The 20,367-nt window shown below is 45.2% G+C and overlaps 1 protein-coding gene across 1 annotated transcript in view; it reads left to right on the forward strand.

Moving 5' to 3' along the window:
* The window catches only part of b4galnt4a (beta-1,4-N-acetyl-galactosaminyl transferase 4a), a 140,188-nt gene that overhangs the window by 60,540 nt on the left and 59,281 nt on the right, over positions 1-20,367 (forward strand). The window contains exon 3 of the mRNA XM_037108267.1: positions 14,968-15,066. Coding sequence (XP_036964162.1) covers positions 14,968-15,066 — 99 coding nt within the window. The remainder of the gene's footprint in view (positions 1-14,967; positions 15,067-20,367) is intronic.

Below are 20,367 nucleotides of genomic sequence, written 5' to 3' on the forward strand. Positions count from 1 at the left end.
TGTTATGGAGCGGAGGTGGTTAACCTGTCAATCAAAACTGTTTTGTTACTATCAAACTGAATAAAGTAACTGGCTCATCTTAAATGAGCAGTCAGCTGCATTGCTGATGAAAAGCAGCGCTCCACAGAACATAATGTAAACTACACGTGTGCCAGTGTATTGATGAAGCACGCCGTATAGAGGTGTTGCAGTATTGATCGTCCTCTGTATGCAGCAGGTCTCTCACAGGGTCAAGAGGATTCATCGAAGGATTTCACGTCGCTGTAATTCATGCGACCACGAGTGCTCGATTCACAGAAGAGGCTTGTGTGTTATCTCTCTGCCGATGGATGTTTGACGAACAGATGATGAGACCGGCACGTGCGAGCCAAACGTCTACGATGATTAAAAAGCTACACAGATACAAAAAACACTAAATCAGCAACTTACTTACCTCCGTTTTCTTGATCTCTTCACCAGGTAGCTTCTTTCACCTGGCACATAAAGAAAAGACATAGTTTGTTGATCATTTCATCATTTTTTAAGCTCATTCATGTGGAGAAACTGGGATTTTATTTCAAATAGTGTATTGCACTTACTGGCATAAAAGAAGGACTGCAAATTATGTTATATAATATGTTCAATGATCCGTTATACTATTCCCAGTGTTATATGGCTATATGTTGGCTCCGAGAGAGAATCACACAGACTAGTGAACACGAACTTGGACGTAGATGATGGACGCGGACAGAAAAAATGGAGGTGATCAGACGGACGGAGTGAGATTGAAAGACTTGACCCTGAGCAGCCACCGAGTCACAGCCAATCATTGCTCTCGAAACGCCGTAATAACGCCATAAAAGTTCAAGATGCGGCCATTTTGTGTCTGTATATTGAAGACACGAGGCAGGTTATACTTGAAGGCCGACCTGTATGGTTATTATTATATTTAATAACAGAGTGTGTTTGTAAAAGAATTCATTGGTATCTTTGTGTCTAATACCGTGGGTGTGAGTGGTGTCATCCAGTGTCTTTGTGCAGCATTACAGGTGGAGGTATATGTTGGTACAGTACGTGTCATCTCTTCATCTCTGATCTGACAGGACACCTGCAGGTAGATGAAATTACGACCCACGCACCTGTTTCATATCGATGGAGGCTCCAGAACAATGTGGGCGTGCTGTAAATAGAGGTGGACGCGGTGTCCTGCTATGCGCTATAAATTGCCTTACCGCCTCCGTCCAGGTGTCTGGAGATCGGGGACGGACGGACAGGTGGATGGATGGATGAATGGATAGGAAAACACAAGCGAGGAGCGGCTTGAAGGGACCGAGATACGCAAACAGGGCCCGAAGACAAAGGAGCAGCTTGGGACTGTGGGTGTGCATGGGCGAGAGAGAGAGAAACAGTGACGGACGATGATGAAGATTCATTGTTCTTTTTCTCGCCGCCATCTATCTCCACTAACATGCGCCGACACCATTGAATACCCATGCCACCAAAGCTGGGTTTGCAGTGTGGGTGCTTAAAAAAAAAAAAAAGTGCAGCTGATGTCAGAGAGGTTAGAGGCAGAATGATGAAATGTAAACGCTGAGGCAGAGGAAGCAAAACCCAAGTGTCAGAAAAAGTGCACAGGTGATAAAGGCAGCCGTTTATGTCAGCAAACTTTGAAAAAAAAAAAAAATTGCTGTCATTTTCTGTTTTTCTTTAGGTGTGGAGATAGATGCACGGCTCACACACAGCGAGCTGCAGACAGCTGAAGCTGACATGAGATAAAAGACAGGAACCATCCGCTGTCTGGACCACCCAGACTGTCATTATTAGAAACACCCGTAGAAAGAGGCTGCTGAATGTCTCTTCCGTCAGTGGCTCACCAGAAAAGTATTCCAACATTTCATTCTTGGCACGCTAGAAAAGTCTGTGTTATTTTCAGGGCTCGACCCAGGTTTTCCTCCACACTTTGAAACCTGAGCAGACAAAAAAAAAAGGAAATGTCGTAGAATTTGCTGTGAAAAGAGCTTCCTCCCCCTCCCTCATCAGGTCAGCTGTATAATTTTATGAATAAAATTGCATAAAACGTGACCTCGGTTCAGCAGCTCGCAGCGTGACTCGGTGTTGTGAAAAAAAAGAAAAAAGGAAGCTGTCGGGTCAAACGGAGCCAGCCCAGTTTTGCTGTGAAGTGACTCCAAGGCTGCGGTGGGCTGACAGGGGCATTAAACACAAAGCAGCAGGAGCGAGTTTTAATTACGCTCTTGTCTGTCCTGTTGTCTTGGTGACAAAGGGAGTGAGGGATGTTTGCAGATGACGGCATGACATGAAATAGAGGCTAAGTGAGGAGGAAGGTGCTGGTGAGGGACGGACCCTGTTTTTTTGAGGGGGGAGATGGAGTCAGCACGGTGCAGACAGGTGGATGTGAGTCCTCCAAACAGGTATGCAGCTGATGAAGTGTGCTGTGGAGGAGGGAGCTGGAGAGACATTCATTTTGACACAGTTTATTACCCGGAGGCCCTTCTCCTCTTCCTCAAAGCTGCTCATGTCTTCCCTGTCTGTCTGAGTTGCATTGACTGCAGAGGAAGAAGAGGCTGCAGAAGCAAAAGCAGGTGTTTGGGGGTTTTTTTTGTAAAAAAAAGAAAAAAATGTGTCGCAAAGGTCGTCTGAGAACGCGCACGTATGTACATGCATGGATGCTGAGCAACAGAGGCGTTAAGCTTTTCTTTTTAGATGAAAGACGGAGCCTCAAAAAACGTCTCGGGCCCCAGGGAGACTGTAGATTTTTTTTTAAAAAAGGAAGCAAACAGAAAGGGTGGGAGAAGGATGAAAAGGTAAAATAATGAAAATAAAAAAGGAGAAAAAGTCATCTCCCACCCGGTGCCACGGGCTTCTCTGTTTGTTTAAGTGAGGCAGAAATGTGGCCACAGGTTCCTCTCATCTCCTCGACGTCTCCCACCGGCCAGCCTTCAAATTAAAAAGTACTAAAAGCAAAAGCTCGTTCAAATAAATGGACGCCTTTTTCTGCCCTTTGTTTATTTTACCGACAGCTCCTGTGTTTATGCTCGCTTTCAAAATGGAACTTTTTCTTGTGTGCTTAAGGAATCGAGCTCTCTGTTTTTACCGTTTCGCCCCCCAGAAATAATATTTTATGGTCTGCCTTCTGCTAGAATGTGAATCTAAGGATATAGGATTTATTCTGATTGATAGTCACTTACTCTGCTCCCATTAATCCTGGTTAGTTTTCGGGCTGTACCGGGTCTTTAAAGGAGACTTTTTAAAATGGAGCGCTTGACAAACAGAGCACTTAAAGAGCTTACATAATAAGTGGCCCTTCATACATCGAGTCAGGACGGAGGGGAGGGGAGGGGGGCTGCTTTTGTATTAAGCTTCCATTTAGCTCTCTTTGGACTTGGAGGGGGAAAAAAAAAAAGTGAAATCGCATTAAATTAAACAGTTTTTTTTTATTTTTTATTTCTGAGTAGAAAGGAAAGGAGGGAGAGAGCTGGAAAATTGCCCGGGGAAGAAGGTAGGAGGGAAGAAAAACACCAAAGCAGGACGGAGAGCTCGGGAGTGCTGGTCAGCAGAAACGTCAGTCGCGTAAATTGGGCAGGCAGCGGGCAACCTACATATCACGGAAACCGCATGTGAAATGTGCTGCAACACTCATTACACAGCCGATACGTCTTGTCTGCTGTGAGCTCTGGGTTGTAAACTGCATGTGTAGCGTCGTGCACCTCACTATGTGGGTGCATTTATGATTACGCAGCATTATTTATTTTTTTTACCACTTCATATTGCATATCTCGTTCTTGTTAATCAAGGTTTTGTGGAAGAAATGCTTCGCAGTCGAAACTGACGGGCGGTGAGAGAAGCTGCCGATGGTTTTTCTTGTTTTGTTTTTTTTTTGTGTGCGAAACAGATTTTTGCTCGTTTTGCAGTTGGTGTGACGGGTTAATTCGACACACACACACACAAAAAAACAACCTCACAGTGGAGATTCGGGTACGGTGGGTAATTTACTAAGCAGAGTGCGAACAAAGTGAAATAGAGATGGGGACTGTCACTCTGGGGATGTTTTCTTGTTGGCTTGTTGCTCACAGCGGGGCGATGAGCAGTAATTCTCGTCAGACGACGGGCTGAAGCGGCTGCACAGTGCCGGTCTCTCCTCCATCCCCCTGTGCCCCCACACTGATAGCAGCAGCAAGCACACTGCTGGCCCGGCTAACACAACAGCCAAGCCTGCAGACCTTCCTCACAGCAGACACGGTGACTTGTCAAACACAGGTGTAGCTAATTGCTCAATTTGAGATGCCACTGTGCCAGCTGAGGGCACCAGTGGCTCTGCATGCTGCGGCTCACTGGCCTGATTTAGTGCGATATCTAAATAATACATTGTTGGCTTTGTTATACGTTGTGAGGAGCAAATGCTTAATTTTTTCCTGCATTACAAGCTTAATGACTTAGTTTTATAATAAATATTGAATAAGCGTTCATTTGTACAGCTAATGTCTGTTGTTTTTAACAAGCTCGGTCCATATTATCATAATAATAAACTACCGAGCCGCTCTGTTCGGGCTCATTGTGCCAGAACGACTGATTGCTTTTTCTTACATATTCAGAGCAGGAAAAAGACCTGCAGACCTCCTGCGTGAGCGCGCTCCTATCGCTATATTTTATTCAGTAGGGGAAAGATAAGAAGATGTAAGTATTGATTGTAGGCGCAGTTAATCTCCACACAATCTCCATAATAGCAGTCGGGGTCCTCTCTCGGTGTTGTCTTTACTTACGATCACAGATAATGAAGACGCGACCACCTCCTCGGGGTCTTGCTGTTAGCTTATTGATCCCAGCAAGTTCCCCCGAAGCCACTTTTTATTATAATGAAGTGTGTAACTGGGGCATAACGACACAGACACGGCAGATATTAACTTGGAAGCGTGTCGGTTTTAATTCCAGAGCCGATTTCTCATCTGTGTCGCTGTTGTTGTGTTGATGAGGAGTAGGAGCTGGAAGGAAATGTGTGTGTGTGTGTGTGTGTGTGTGAGTATGAGTGTGTTATCAGATCTATATAGATGTATGTATGAAAGGAGTGCATCATGTGTGTATCCGCTGTGGGTCAATGCACATGTAAAGTCGTACTCTGTGGTTGAGGTTATGAGCGGTCACTTTGAGATTAAAGGCTCCAGAACAGTGTCTCCTGTTATTAAACTTCATGTGGGCCCTACTTTCATTCATAATTCACTTCAACTAGATTCGCCCTTGTGTGTGTCTGCGTGTGTGTGTGTGAGTGTGTGTGTGTGGCGTGGACTTTGAGTTACCTCATATTAGATCTCTGGTTTTAGGTCAAGGGAGTTTTTTTTGCTGTGGAGTTGGGAGGAGGGAGGACTTTAGTATCTTACATTTATGCTTTGATGTCTTAATACCAAATGTGCTGAGCTTTCCAGAGCTGCGTGCGATAAACACACACAGACATACAGTAGCTCTGCACAGAGGAAGCCGTAAAAACTGGAAAGTGCCTCAAAGTGGTCACATTTGTAGTTGCTGTGAACGTCGGGGGGAATGGCCTTTGCCGAGCATTAACATGTGTCCTGAGTGATCCGATCAGAGGTGGACGGCTCCTAGTATGGCTCCAAAGACTCGTCGAGGAGGTATTGAGATCTGTTCTGTCACAGCTCCAAACAGGGAGTAATTCAGTCACACAGAAGCAGGCAAACAACCTTTAATGAGCTGAAATCCTCAATCCAAAAATTCCAGAAAGCAAGTAACAAAAGACCAGGTGAAGGAAAGTACAAGATAAAAAGTAAACTAAACTAAACTGAGGACAAACCTGGAAACCACAAAGAACCAATCAGGAACACCAACAAATGCTGTGTCTCGATTCAGGGTCTGCATCCTCTGAAGGACCCGACCTTTGTGGTCTTCGAAGGCGAGTCCTTCAGAGAGACCTTGTTAAATGGGACGGTCTAGCATTTGGAGCATTTCCTGGTTGCGTCACCAGATGTTTTACCCTTACGTCACAACTTCTGCCGACCAGGCCCGTGAAAGTGACAGTATATGCCAATTTCTGTCTTTCTTTCTCCTTTTTCGGGAGCGCAAAGAATCCTGGGATATGTGAGGCCGCGAAGGATAGTAGCAGTGCATTCTCCAAAAACAGGGAAAAGAAGGAGCATCTGGAGGAGCCTTCGGATTGGGACAGCCTTCGCACAGCATTGTGACGTAATTGGCCTTCAAATGCTCCTCTGAAGGATGCAGACCCTGAATTGAGACACAGCAAATGATTGAGGGAACAACACAGGCCTACATACAAACCAAACTAATGAGGGGGTTGAAGTGCAGGTGGAGAGACACCGGGGGACAGGGCAGTGCTGACAAGACTGATGTGACACAGGTGTGTGTGTCGGAGCACAGGGACACAGGAGGGAAACAACACTGGGAACACAGGTGAGCAGGAGGTATATGGTGCCAATCTCTGCACAGGGACTTTGTTGCTTCTCTGCATCTGTTTTTTTTTTATTATTACTATTATTAAAACCACCAGTGACCTGAGAAGAACCTGTCGTTCAGGTAAATCGTCATACGGTCTCTCACTGTGGCAGCACTGATAGGATTGTATGTTTATAGAAAAACTTCATAGCAGTTTGAGGAAAAAAAACCAAACATGTATCCGTCCATCCATCCATTATCTCTGGTCACGGCTGAGGGACACAGTGTGGAGAAGGAGGGAAAAAAAAAATGCCACAAACTACTTAATGCAGCAAAACTGTGAACATATCTGTCTCGTTAGAGCATGGCCGGCCTTGTTTGTTAGGGTGTGTGTCCGTCTTTGTCTGACGCCGCCTCGGTTTCTCTGCAGCCGCGCTCGCTGCTGATTAGGTCAGATTGAGCACCGAGGAGGTCAGGCGTGATTGGCGGTTCAGTGTTTGCCTTTTTTTCTGTTTGCCAGCTGCCCCGTGTCACGCCCTATCAGCAGCCATCAGCCTGGAGAGAAGAGCCGGGCCTGATATAGATGACAGACCTTTGCTCCTTCTCCCTCATTTCTCCTTCATACCTTACTGTGATACAAAAGGCTTGGATGGAATGAACTTTTTTTTTTTTTTTTGCTCAGAAGTGCCCTTCCAACAAAAGGAGAGCCGGATTCCAGATCAGATTCTTGTCGTATTATTTCTCCCTTTTCCTCTGATCCGACCTGTATCTTGTTGAAGCTCTTACTTACATTGAATTTATAATGATTAAAAGCACCTTTAGCTGCCTCTCTTCCTCAGAGTGTTGCTCCGTAGGCTGTACCGAAGCACCTCTCAGACAGTCTTAATTACATGCAGAGATTACATGCCATCAAATATAGAGCTTAAGCTTCGCCCGCTCGCTCACCACCACTTAACCCAACTGCACAAATCCTATCCTCGAACGGTCAGCCAAATATTTACCGTTCTGAAACCAGTAATGATGCAATATTATCTGGAATGTCTTAAGATAACATATACGTAAAAACTCTGGCTTTTAAGAAGAGTGCCTGAGACCCTGAGTTTAGATTTAAAACGAGGGTACCTGAGACATGACACGGCCCAAAGTGACAACACAAAGCTCTTCAGACCGCTATCGATCCCAGGAGAGATTGCGCTGCACCTCCACCGCCATCGTCCTCACATGGCTGCTGTATCGATGTGGACTCGAGCATGACAGAAGTCTTACCAGACCCAAATCAATAAATTACACCGAGTGTTGAAATAAAGCCCAACGTGTGCTGCATGCACATGTCGGCAGGAGTTCATACGAACCCGCTGGGTGCACACATACTCATCATCATCATCATCATCATCATCGCATTAAAACCAGCGCTCTGTAAGTACCCGTGCAGGATAATAATTGCTCATCATCTCCCCTTTTCCTCCCTCAACTGTCTGCAGTTTTTCTCCTCGCCATTGGTCCATCTCTCCCTCCCTGCCCTCCTTCCTCTCCTTCGTGTCTTATTGTCTCCCTGCCGTACTCATCTCTGCACCATTAATCTTCCAACCAATGAATTGGAGCCACTGACTCTATCACTCCCATTGTCGACTGCAGCCGTCCCTTATTTATGTTCCATTTTTCTCCCTCTCTCTTCCTCGCTCAGCCTTTTTTTCTACTGTTCCATTGACCGGCATGTAATTTCTTACATGAATAATGCAAGGCAGCGTGACAAAAATAGTTGCACTCCGTCTTTCTCTTGGCTGGGATTTGTTCTGCAATAGTTTAACTGAACGCGCTCGGGCTGATTTCTATTCTAGCAGTGCCAGCCACTTTGTTAAAAGGAGTAGGGGATTTTGGATGTAAAGGTATTGGGGCTCCCAAAGCTGCATTCTCACTGAAATAGACTAGAACCGGCTGATAGTGAGATCAGGGTGCAGATTTATTCAACCCTCTCAGCGCTTGCGAGTGCTGATCCAGGATCAGGATCACTGAGATGGTTCCCGGGACAATCCCATTCATTAGCCGACACCCGGAGTAGGAACATCAACATATGGCGGTCTGCAGGCAAAAATTAAATGTCAGTTTGCTGATGTGCCAGTGTTAGGAATATCCAAGTGGCCCGCTTTCATCAGTCGGCTCTGCGTTCCAGAACAACAGAGGACGTTTTTTTCGAGTTAACCAAGTTTACGGTTGTGTTTACATCTTGGCAATTTCCGCCGTCTGAGCGCTGCGCTGATCTTTTGTTTGTTAAGAACAATAACTTCGCTGCTTAAAAGAAATGCACATTTGTTGAGTGGATCAGAGGTGACTCAGTCATTCTTTACATCTCCTTTTCTCTCACATCAGCCTCAGTATAATTTGAAGCTCAGCGTGATGCCAGAGGGATAGAAATTGACATCACAGCATGAGACAAATGACTATTTGGCTGGTCGCTCTTAAATCCTTTCTGATTTTCCAAGGGGCTTCTGGACGCAGTTGAAAGGGGACCTTCATCCAATTAGAGTACGTAACTCTAACCCAAGGGGGAAAAAAAATGGCAGTCTGTTCACAAACGATCTGCCGTTACAGTGAAACATTACCCTAAAATGTGTCGATTCAAGGCAGGAAATGGTCCACGAAGTAACAAAATCGTGATGCGTAATTCATCACTGCTGCCGACTTTGACAGTTTGATCAGACTGGAAGATATTTGATAAACCTGCAAGTAATCGCAGCGTCAAATTGTGTGACTTCTCAAATCTGGAGTCATAATCCTCTTCTGTCAGTCACCGTGTCAAACCCAACACACATTAGGAAAAAATAGTCATTTTCCTGATACAGACCAGATCTGATGGAAACCTGTCTTCTGAATTGGAAAGGGGGGGTGGACCAGGTGCCAGAGCACATGAGCGTGGCAGATTCATCCGGTTTCCAGGCTCCGATGTAGGAACACTGTTGCTGATTCACAGGCTGTCACACAGGAAGACTTTAGTTGCCATGGTGAGCACGTGAAGGACCAGGTGCGTATTGGTCACACCGAGGACCGTTCTAATAATCACCTTGAGTATTGAAGCGTTCATTGTCCCGGGAGAGTGCCCAAGGACCTGCATAAACATGCTTTTGAATCCCCTCCAGAGTCTCGTGAGGGTAATTCAGGACATGTGTGCCTCCCCTGTGTTGAGGAGGCATAATTGGTCCTCTGAGGTACAAACCAGGAAAACAGAAGTGGGACACCTTTTGCTCAGTCAATCTTGTTTTGTTGTTTGAGGAAAGTCACAGGTTCTGCTCTGCTTTATTTGTTTTCTTTGTCTTTTTGTTCATCTGGTAGGGAAGGCTTTTTTTGGAGAAAGGTAGTTGATGTGTAGGATGTCAAGTACTGAGATTATGGGTCGGTACTCGGCACGAATATTTGAAAATCTCTCGCTCGCTTAGGAATCACCTGTGAAACGCAGCACTGCTTCTTGAACATTATTCCTTGTCTTTTACAATGCCGTAATGCTCAGATGAGGTGGGGAATGTTTTGACGCCATTGTGGACTTTTTTTATATTGTGGAGTGGTTGAGAGTGGCAATAGAAAAGTCTCGCTCTGGCCATGAACGCTTGCCTTTGTCCCCACATTTAAACTTGATTTGCACTGGAGGAGCATTACTTATTTCAATAAAAGCAACACTTTTAAGAAGGACACGATGAAAAGGGACGTTGCAAAATACATTTTTATTATCTCACCCCAGCCCTCACCCCTCTGTGGGCTCTTTCTCTCTCCAAACCCACCACCCCTCATCACAATGGACAACATGCGGTACTCCTTTCAAGGACTTGCTGGTACTTTTTATTATTTATTTCTGCTCTTGAGTGTTGGTTTTGTTTCAAATCTAGCATATGCTGCATTATCACCTTTCCCCTGTTGTGTATTTTCTCCGTATTCGTACGCTTGGAGAGATTGTGTGAACTACCAGACCGGACTGAATTCTCCCAGCGGGGGTTGAATATTGTGTCTGCGTATAGGAAGAAAACCTCATATCTGTGGTATCCTGAGAATCTGTTCAGCAGTAGTTACATCACATGCGGAGCCACGGTGCTGGTGAGTGTGTAATACTTCACAGAGCTTTGTGGTTCTGCTCTGAAACCGAGCAGGCACTGGTCTGTTTGGTCTGCTCAGTTAAGAGACGTGGGAAAGGGAGTCTGGCAAGTCCGCGGCCGCTTCAGACATTCGCTGTGCCAGAGGGATTTCTGAAGACTAGACTGGCACAAAGCACTGTGAACTACCTATCAAAGGTTTTCTCCCAGTCGTGCTTCTTTTTCTTTTTTTTTTCTTCTCCTCTCTATTGCACCATTGTTCACCTTCTCCTCTCTTTTGTATCTGTCTCTGTTCATCTGTCTTGCGCCGCGTTGCTCTGGTTTGGCGTCTTCGCTCTCTTATTTCTCTCTCGGCCTCGTCGTCTCCCCATTTCATTCACGTCCTTTATCTCGCCGTTTTCCTCTGTAGAAATCCCTCAGCATCACGATCGATTTGGAAATGTCCGGTCCGCGGTGACACGCTGTCCAAGATTGTCTGATGCAAAAGATGTGTCTGAGTGTTGTATCAATATCGGACAATGCCGCCATCGCAGCTTTTCTGTTTGGTGATGAATCATTGCGATTAGTCACTGCTACAGTAAATGCCATCCAGGTACCTTTGCTTCCAGCTACGCCTGTTATTATGTACAATGAACAGAGCCACTGTAGATTCAGTGGGACTATAGACTGAAAAATGTGAAGTGTCTATATTATTATGACGGTGTCGGACTAATTAACATACTCCATATCTCTGCGGAGGTTAACATGAATGAAAAATGGGGAATAATGTAATTATTCCGCACTGATTGTCAATTTTCGCGCCGCGGGTCGCTGGAAAAGCAGCCGTGATTTGTGGACTTTCGGGACCCGCCTGAGCTCGTTCACTCGGGTTATCGTGGTGGGTGGGGAGGGGGTGCAGAGATTTGTGAAACGAGTCCCAGATCTCTGCTCTGCTCTATCTGCTATACCCCCTCTCATCCCCGCAGACTGGTGCTCGTTTGTGTTTAATAAGGGAGATTAATTAAGCTCGTTGGTATTCTAGGACACCGGCTCGCAGCTGTTTCCCCGGGCTAAGATCAGCAAGGTCGTCCGTTTGAACGCCGGGAAACCAGCATCCACTAGAGTCGTTTTTTATTCACCAGTGGGATTGATGGATATCAGCGACAGACGCTCACCGATTGGACAGCTAATCTATCAATCAACACTTACGAGATGAACAACCTCTGCCGCGCGTGTTCACACATAAAACAGCTTAGTTTAGCTGTAATTAGACGCTCCTCTCCCGCACTCTTGCTGCCATAGCTGACGAATGCGCACATTGTTATGGACCATTCGTCATCCCGTTTGAGTGAAAGTCAACAAGGTAAATAGCAATGTAAACACATGATAAATAGGCAGTCTCATCAGGGTGATTGATATTCCCTGTTTTGCCTTGATGCAATGTTTAATACATAAGGCCATCTGACAGGCCCCCCTTTAGCATCAACTTTAATTATCAGTGAAACATGATATCACAGTTCTGGGCCAAGTGCCAGGAAAAAAAAATAAATAGAGATCTGCTAATAAGTTGGGGTTTGTAACTCTGAAGTAATGAGACATGCAAGAAATTTTTGGAGTATTTGTAGCGAGCTATAAGTGATGACAACATCTCGCCGAGGTGTAATGTCGATACACACAATGGAGGAGACGCCGCTGCTGAAGGATGTAGTGTAGCTTCAGGTCAATGAGTTTAACTGTGCCTTTTAGTAATGTATCGATAAGCAGACTTTCGAGTCGGATCGAGCTGAGGCATCACTTTCGGAAAGTGGTGTCTGTGCGAATTAAAGTCCAAAAGCCTCGCAGTGATTTAGAGTTTTGGTCTTTTTTTCTTTTTTTTTTTTTTCAGGGGTTGACGGCACATAATCTCTCAAACGCTGTCTCTTTTAATCGCAATCAGTAACCGCAGATCACAAAGCGCTTTACCTGCGGGGATTATCTTTCATCATCACACAAACAGTCATCGCACCTGTTCTAATGAGCAGTGAAAGCTGATTAACTGACAACACAGACAGGCAGGAACAGAAAACAGCTCTCGGTTTTGCTCACAGACAGTTTGAGGTCTGATTTTGAATGATTTGAAATGAAAAGAGGGCAACCGAGCTGTTCCAGAGATGAAAATGGGGAAAAAACAGCATTTTAATGTAAAGAAGAGTGCAAAGTGTTAATGAGAAAACAGTAAAAAAAGGGCCGACCTCAGAACTTACGGTTCGATATTCATTATAAATCTTATAAAGATGTTTATCGACTGCAGTTTAGGGACATGTGTATAAGCATTTAGTGTTCTTGATAAAAGAAGAACTTGTTATTTTCCTTTCCTTCAGTGTTTTAAAGGTTCTTGTGCGTGTAAAAGATCTTGAAAGTAAAAGTCCCAACAACAGACGCTCCTCTCTCCTACGGACAACACTGCTCCACAAACGCCTCGTTAGTCGTCTCTCCTCTGATTCTGTGACTTTGTGACATCACACTGCATCACCATGTCACACTTTTGCATGATTCGTGCCTCATGGCTAGTTTGTAGGAATCAGTCGACACACAGCTGCTCTGTTGTCGTCATCAGTGCTGGGTCAGGCGTGTGTGAGCCGACCAATCAGAGCAGAGTGGCAGAGCTGAAAATGAGTAATGTCTCTCCCTTGAATAATGTGGAAATTCTTTGTAGTTTGTAAATAAATTAGGCATTAATTGCTGCATAACAGTTGATTGCAGAAACTAGAGTAAATAAATAGAGTTTCAGACTTTTTAATCAGAGCTTTATTTGTTATTATATTATGATTTTCCGCCGTTCTGCACATGCACCAGTGACACATCGATGGAAAAACCTGAATAAATGAGCTGAGACACACAGCAGGTTCACTTGTCCCCTCAGACAGAAAGGTCAGGTCACTGCTAATCAATACAAAGCTGTTCTGAATGATCACCTTTCTCCTGTGGTGAGACACTTCCATCTCTGTCACTGAACACTTTGATGGGTATAAAAATGATGTGTAGTATGCAACGACCAGAGGTTGAACACCTGTGGGAGTTTTTGGACCGACGTGTCACCCAGTGTTCTCCAGCACCAACATCAAAAACCCGAAAAAGAAGGGAAGATTTAGTGGAAGAATGGTGTTCCATCCCTCCGGCAGAGCTACAGAGATTTGTTGAATCAGTCCCAAGGCACGCTGACGCTGATCAGGCAGCGTTGGTTCACCTTGAATCTTACTGAAAAAACACTATGTTGTTTTTTTCCTTTAGCATCCCACCCGTCAAAACCATTAATCTTCCTGCAGGTTTTGAAATCAGGTGACCCGGCGTTTTCAAACCATTTCTGATTCGTCACCGCTTGATATTTTACTGACCACCGAGTCACGGCTCGTATTTTATTCTTCTGCTGTCTTTGTTTTGCTGTGAGACTCCAGCTGATGCAATATGGATGTTGTGTCCTTCAACCGAGCAGATCTGTGAGTTTTTGTTTTTTTTTGTTTATTTGTGTATGTCGTCCGTGCTTGCGAGTCTATGGGCGCGCACACACACACATCAGGCACTCTGCCGCTTCGCCTGGTGTCAGACTGGAGGGGAGCCTGTTGTCACATTTCTTCATCATTACCTTCCCTGCCCTCCTTCATCTCGCTCCCTTGGAAGTTAAAAAAGTAATCAAAGGCTTGGCATCTGACAGCTCTGTCTTCTTCCCCTGCTTCCGCTCTAAAAACTTCCTTTTCCTCCCCTGATTCTTTCAAAAACACTGGTGACTACTCGACGAAAGCCCCTCATTTCAGGGGGTGCTTAAAGCCTCTCCACTGTCTCGGTGGAAGCGTGCCTCTCTTTGACATTCCCGCTAAACGGAGGATGCTTTGTCACTCATCAGCTCTGTGACTCAGTTCCTCCTCTGGGATCCTGGCACCCCCCTTTTACAACCTCGCAGATAGGCCGAGAACAAGCTCCTCATTTTGCTCCGTCACACCGCAGCACTAACATTAACATGACTCCCGGAGAAAAGAGCCCCTGCGGTGCTCTGGCCGGAGCACCAGACTAAATCCCAGATCAGGGGGAGAGTTCAAGCTCCCTGGAGAGGAGATCTTGGCCGGCAGGGTGGATGGTTAGAGTATGTCGGAGATTAAGGCTTTAGAGAGTCAAACACTGGATTAGGGGTGAATGGTGAGGAAGAGATTCCACAGGGTCTTAAAAGTAGCATTCTGGGGAAATAACCTTGTGTTTGCACGGCCCTCTCTTTCATCACACGTGTGGTATTCCCAGCCGCGCGTGATGCAATGTACACACCAGCTAAATGCCTCCATGAATAAGAAATGACTGCGGTTTTTCCCCACTAATGATGCTTTTTTATCTCATACATCAATTATGGAGAGGAGTCATGTTACCTCAGTGATGGATGGATGAATGGATGACTTTAAAACACCACTCATCTGTCATTTCCTGTCGTCATTGTCTCTCTCTTGCTGTTACTGATTCCTTGTTTCTGCTCTGTTTTTTGTTTTTCCCTCCCAAGGATGACGAGCCGATCACAGGAAGGGCCGATGGCAGAGACCACACACACATACGGAAGTTCCTCAGCCAGCACCACAAGAAATTACCATGGAAACCAGAGGTGATATAAATCATGTTCTCTAAATTCTGGTTTTGTACATCATCCTCTTTTTATATCCCATGTCTTCCATCTCTCCGGCAGATAAAGATCATTATTTAAAGTCCTTCAGCTTCTTTTGCGATTTGTCTTCTTTCTTTTCATCTTGTAAACTCGGCAAGCGCACACACACACACACACACACTCACAGGCTCGGGTAAGAAACTTTTATCAGCAGTCGACCTTCGTGAAAATGGTTTTATTAATGCCGCTTCATCAGTCGTTCGGTAATTGAGAGTTTGCTTTTTGTACGACATAATTTAGCAGCAGATGTCTTTCTCCCATTTTTCTTTCAGTTGTCCTTTTAAGCTGAAGCTGATACTTAAGGTCAAACGGAAACGCAGTCATTCTCCGGCACAATTATGAGCGAAATGTACCTCATGATGACAGATTACTGGCGCGGGGATGATAATTTTTCATCCTGAACCATTAGCGGGGTTATATTTAAAGGCACCTGTGACTTGGAGATTACAAGTTGATTTGATTCATCCTAATTTTTCAGCTCACTTACTGATGTACTCTACTCAGCCGCTGTAACAAAGAGAGCAGCCGACAGGGCAATTAAGCGGCGGATTTGCGATAAGGAAAGCGGCTCTAGATCTGTAACCTGTTCAGCAGAGTTTAATTAAAGGTGTGCGTGTGCATGTGTGTGCATGTGTGTGTGTGTGTCTGCAAGCCTCATATGCAAAATATGATTTATTACACTTTCTCTACCTGGAGTAGTTTAACTATCTCTGCCGAACATCACAGTGTGTAGTTGTGGGTAATCTGCAGAGACTCAAACAGCATGTGGTCGATAAATAAAGTTTTTCAAGTAGATTAACTGACTGCAGCGATACAGCACTTTGTAATACCAACTATACTTTACTGCCATGTGCTCAGCTGGCCACTCAAAGCGTAATGCGTGTAATCTTCTGCATTACAGTGCTGCGAGAAACAGTATGTGTCCCATAATGTTACAGGCTGTTGCCGACTTGCCTGGGTGAGCCGGATTTCAGTACGCCTTGGAATATTGTCTCAAGGCCTTGAAAACTGATGTGAATAGATGGTCTTTTGATTTTTGCTCAAACTGGCAATAAACAACTTTTTGCTTCTACGTCTCATTCTGAGGTAAATCCCGATTTGCAGTGTGATGATTGTAGAAAAGCGACATCACACACGTCTAGATTGCTCCTATAAACCCCTCGCTCTCACTGTGCTATCCGGTCTGCAACCTGACTAGATTTTTTTCAAGAATAACGAAACTCGATTAACAGGACAGAGGTGGTGCCATTTGCAAGAAGAGGCATTGATTTCTCCGGTCGCTATCGCCGGGTAACTGTGGATCAGCTGGAATAACTGTTGAACTGACTCTGACCTGCAAAGGAGAAAGAACCTGCTGATGCAGGAGGCAAAGAGGCAACGAGGGAGAGTGATAAAACAAGTGATAGATAACAGTAGAAGAAGTGAATGGACGGGCATTCACTCAATGGAGAGCAGCCAGTGTTGAGTCAAAGTCTGTTCCCGCTCTGATTTGTGTTCCCCCTCGCCAGCGGGGACTTGGTTACGGTTCAAAACCGGCATTCTGTCTACTAGATCAGAACAAAACCTGCTGCGTATTAATATGACTGGGTGTTTGTCTCTGACTTTGCGTTGCTCTGTGGTCGGGGGGTTTCTAGGTCAAACTGGGATTCCTATAGTTGTGTTTTGCTTTTGGACAGCAGCCATGCAAAAGCTGTGTTAGCAACAGCGACGCCAACTGTAATACCAAAAGGAAAAGCTAGGACGAGGAACGTTGTACCGCACAGTTCACGGTGTCCAAGTGGGTCTCCTGCAGTTACATCAGTAGTTGTTAGGTAGGTAGTTCTGATGTTGGGTCCTTGAATTTTAGGGACTTGGGCCTGGAAAAGTCATCAAGAAGTCCACTTACATTTGATGTTTAGGTAAGAGAGGTAACACCGGGTTAAAATGTAGCACAAAAAATAAATTCCCACATTATAATATTTTCCTACTTTGCTTTTAGCACTTTTGTTTTTCTAATGTCATCTGGCCGAGAAACATCTGTTGCCTGAATATTTACGGGCCTGCATCCAAGTGTGGACGACGCTGCTGGCATAATTTAAAACTGTGCTACTTAGAAAATGAGATTTGAAGTAGATATTAGACAGCCGAGCTCGGACTGCAGCCAAACGAGATACGTATCTGAGGTTGGGCCATGTGGGGTCGTTCCGCAAACGCTTCATTATCAACGTCCTGTTTTGTTTTTTTTTTCTCTCTTTCCGTGCTCTCTGTTTAACCATTCTGAGACCTGTGAAAATCAAAGGGCACTTCTGCACTAAAAAGACTCCATTGACCAAACGAAATGTCTTATTTATGCTTTGGATTGGAAAGAAAGCGAGACAGACTCAAAAGGGAAATAAATTTTGCAGCAACCTCACCAGCTACATTTTACAGAACATTAGGCGTGACTAGCATCAAAGCTCGTTCGTAGAAGTCATCACGCTCATTTCCAGCCCACTCATAAAGCAACATGCCATCAAGTTTCTGTGAATTTTATGTAAATCCGGCGTAACTCCATCAAATATTTCATATATCCCTAAGAACTTTTATCCTCCAAAATCTCTTCCTCTCTTATCTCGCTCTCCTGCTACGTCGAGCCCGAGCCAAGTCTGTCAGAAATCATGGAGTGAGGCAGCTCTTCCTTTGCTTTCCTCACCAGCTATCTGTCCTAATTACCACTGCTAACTTGCTTCCCTGGTGCACAGCCAAGATGGCAGAGGTCTGAGGCGTGGACTCAGGCTGGTGGAGGTAGAGCGCTGCCATATGCCAGCTGTCACAAACTGGCAGAGGTCAGGCGGGCATCCAGACGCCATCATGCACGAGCCAAATGAAAGAATTGCCGACTTTATTTCCTCCTATTCCTCCCACCCCCCCACCTGCAGAGACAGAAATAGAAACACGGGGAAAAACACAGCTCTCGATAATTTTCAGACTAAATTGCCGTGATTTCAGTCGCTGTCGGGGAGCTGACCGAGGATTCCCAGCTGGTGAACTCATCCAGGGGTGACTGTGGATTAGCATCGACGTGCAGCTGTAGAGTGGACATCCTCCGTCTGTCAAGGACACCAGCATGTCAAGGACTGTAACTGTGGATACAGATCAGAGAGAGATCTGGCCCACTTTTTCACTCAGGCACACAGTAGCCAGGCATGGACAGATGAACAGTCATAAGCAGTCAGAGCCGACATGATCTGGAGAGAATCGTAGCATAATGGACAATTTATATTTAGTCAGGGGCTGAAAGAAAGTGATGGATAGAGGGATTAAAGATACTTAAATGGGAATTAAGGTATTTTTAAGCACAGGCTGGAGATTTATATGTTTGAAATGTGAATTAGTCATTTTGGAATCGGTCCAGCTGATCGCTTCAGTTGGCTTCAACGTAATCCTTTGGGGCAACTACAACTTTCAAAGTTACAGCCACGAGAAAGTGCTCGTTCTCGCCACTTACAGGCCGAAGTTGTTTTTCTAAGCGTCCGACAACATTACGGAAACGATTCCCGCGGAGACGGACCCTTCCGTTAAATCAGAGGATCCGTTTTGTCACCAGAAAGTCTCCCTGAAGAGGTCTCGCTCTGAAATCTGGCGAGAAGTGAGTTGTGGCAGGGAAGACGATGTGAGTCAGAGTTTGGAGAGGGGAGTTTGGAGTTCACCCAGAGGAGCTGCTGGCAAGATCCTTTTCCCAAAGTCACGGCTGACTATTTAACTAATTTTGAGAAAATCTGGACGAGGCAACAGCTGATGCGACTCAACTCTCACGAGACTTTGGAGCGAAACTTCTCACAGATCAAGATTTTCTGATCACATTAAAGATCTTAAACTTTAAGTAATTCTGCAGGAAGATTTCTGTAATGTCAACAAGAACTTTTTGGTGGACGCAACATTGACAGACACAGTCGGTGATCTACTGGATCGATTCCAAAATACAGAGCCTTGGTTTACAAATACTGGAATCCCCCTTTTTAAGTGATTGTTCAGTGTAAGTGTGAGTCCAATCATCATCCCAGATGTATTACAGATAATGTGCAGTGATGTAAATCTGATCTGAACACATGGAGGACAGATGGAGGATGGAACAGTCTGACCGACTCTGTGTTTGGTATCATGTGCTGTGAAGAAGAGAAAGCTGGAGAAAATCTGGGGATGTGGTACAGCCTGTTATTTACCATTCAGGAGGGAAGTGAGGAAGATAGTGTGGCACAACACAGACACGTGACTCAGGTGGGAGCGGCCGTCACATCTGGATCTTCAGACTGAAATGCATGCAACGACGGACGAGGCCGGAGGAGGAATCAGATCTTCGTCTCGTCTTCCGTCTCTACCGCCATCAGACCGTCAGTGAGAGAGTGAGAGACGGGGGAGTGAGTGATGAGAAGAGGTGTGATGTTTGTCTCTTCAGTCTGCCTTTCTTTTCTCCTTTTCTATCCCAAAAGAGTCAAAACAGGAGTCAAACAGGAGGGGCAAAAGTCAATTTCTGTTACAGGCGTCTCGTTACAGCGGGGGTGAATAATCGAAGGAGGAGGGGAAGAAAAAACAAAAAAAACAATCCTCCGTCCTCTGATCCACGTTCCTGTGTTCAGCCACATCCACCCCCCCTCATGTTATACCCCTGGCATGACTGAAGACACGTTATCGTAGGACAGATGGCAGATTATACAAACCTTCATTACAGCAGTTGATGAGGTTGGAATCTAGATCATATGAACCTTGTCTTCCATTTTTTGCTACTCTTCTCTGCGTGAAATGACATCTCTCATTATCCGTTCCCCGTATAATCCCTTCTTTCAAACCTCTGTACCTTTGAAAAACCGCCTCGCTGTCCCTACCTACTTATCCCACTTCCTTTTTTTTTTTTTTCCCTCTTTATCCTCATTTCCTAATGGCCGGAGGAAAGATGAGATACGCTGGGAGCAACGACTCTAAACGCCTTCAAGAAATTCACTCAGAGATTTCATTAAATGTCTCGGAGCGGTAGCATTCCTGCCTCAGCCGCAGAGGGAATAACTGGCACGTATGTGTCATTTGATCTTTCATTCAACACTTCCATTTGAACACAGCAGCTCAGTAAAAAAAAAATGCAGTACAGTAGGCGATATGATGCATCAAGGGCGAGCCTTAATGCCCGTCTCTCCTGCAGTCTACGCCTCAGGGGAGCGAGCCGAGAAGTATTGTATATACCCCAGTGAGCCTTTGCCAGGAACATCATGTCTCACTTTTCTTATCCAA

This window comes from Acanthopagrus latus, chromosome 8 (genome assembly GCF_904848185.1).
Source record: "Acanthopagrus latus isolate v.2019 chromosome 8, fAcaLat1.1, whole genome shotgun sequence".
Taxonomy (NCBI): Eukaryota; Metazoa; Chordata; class Actinopteri; order Spariformes; family Sparidae; genus Acanthopagrus; species Acanthopagrus latus.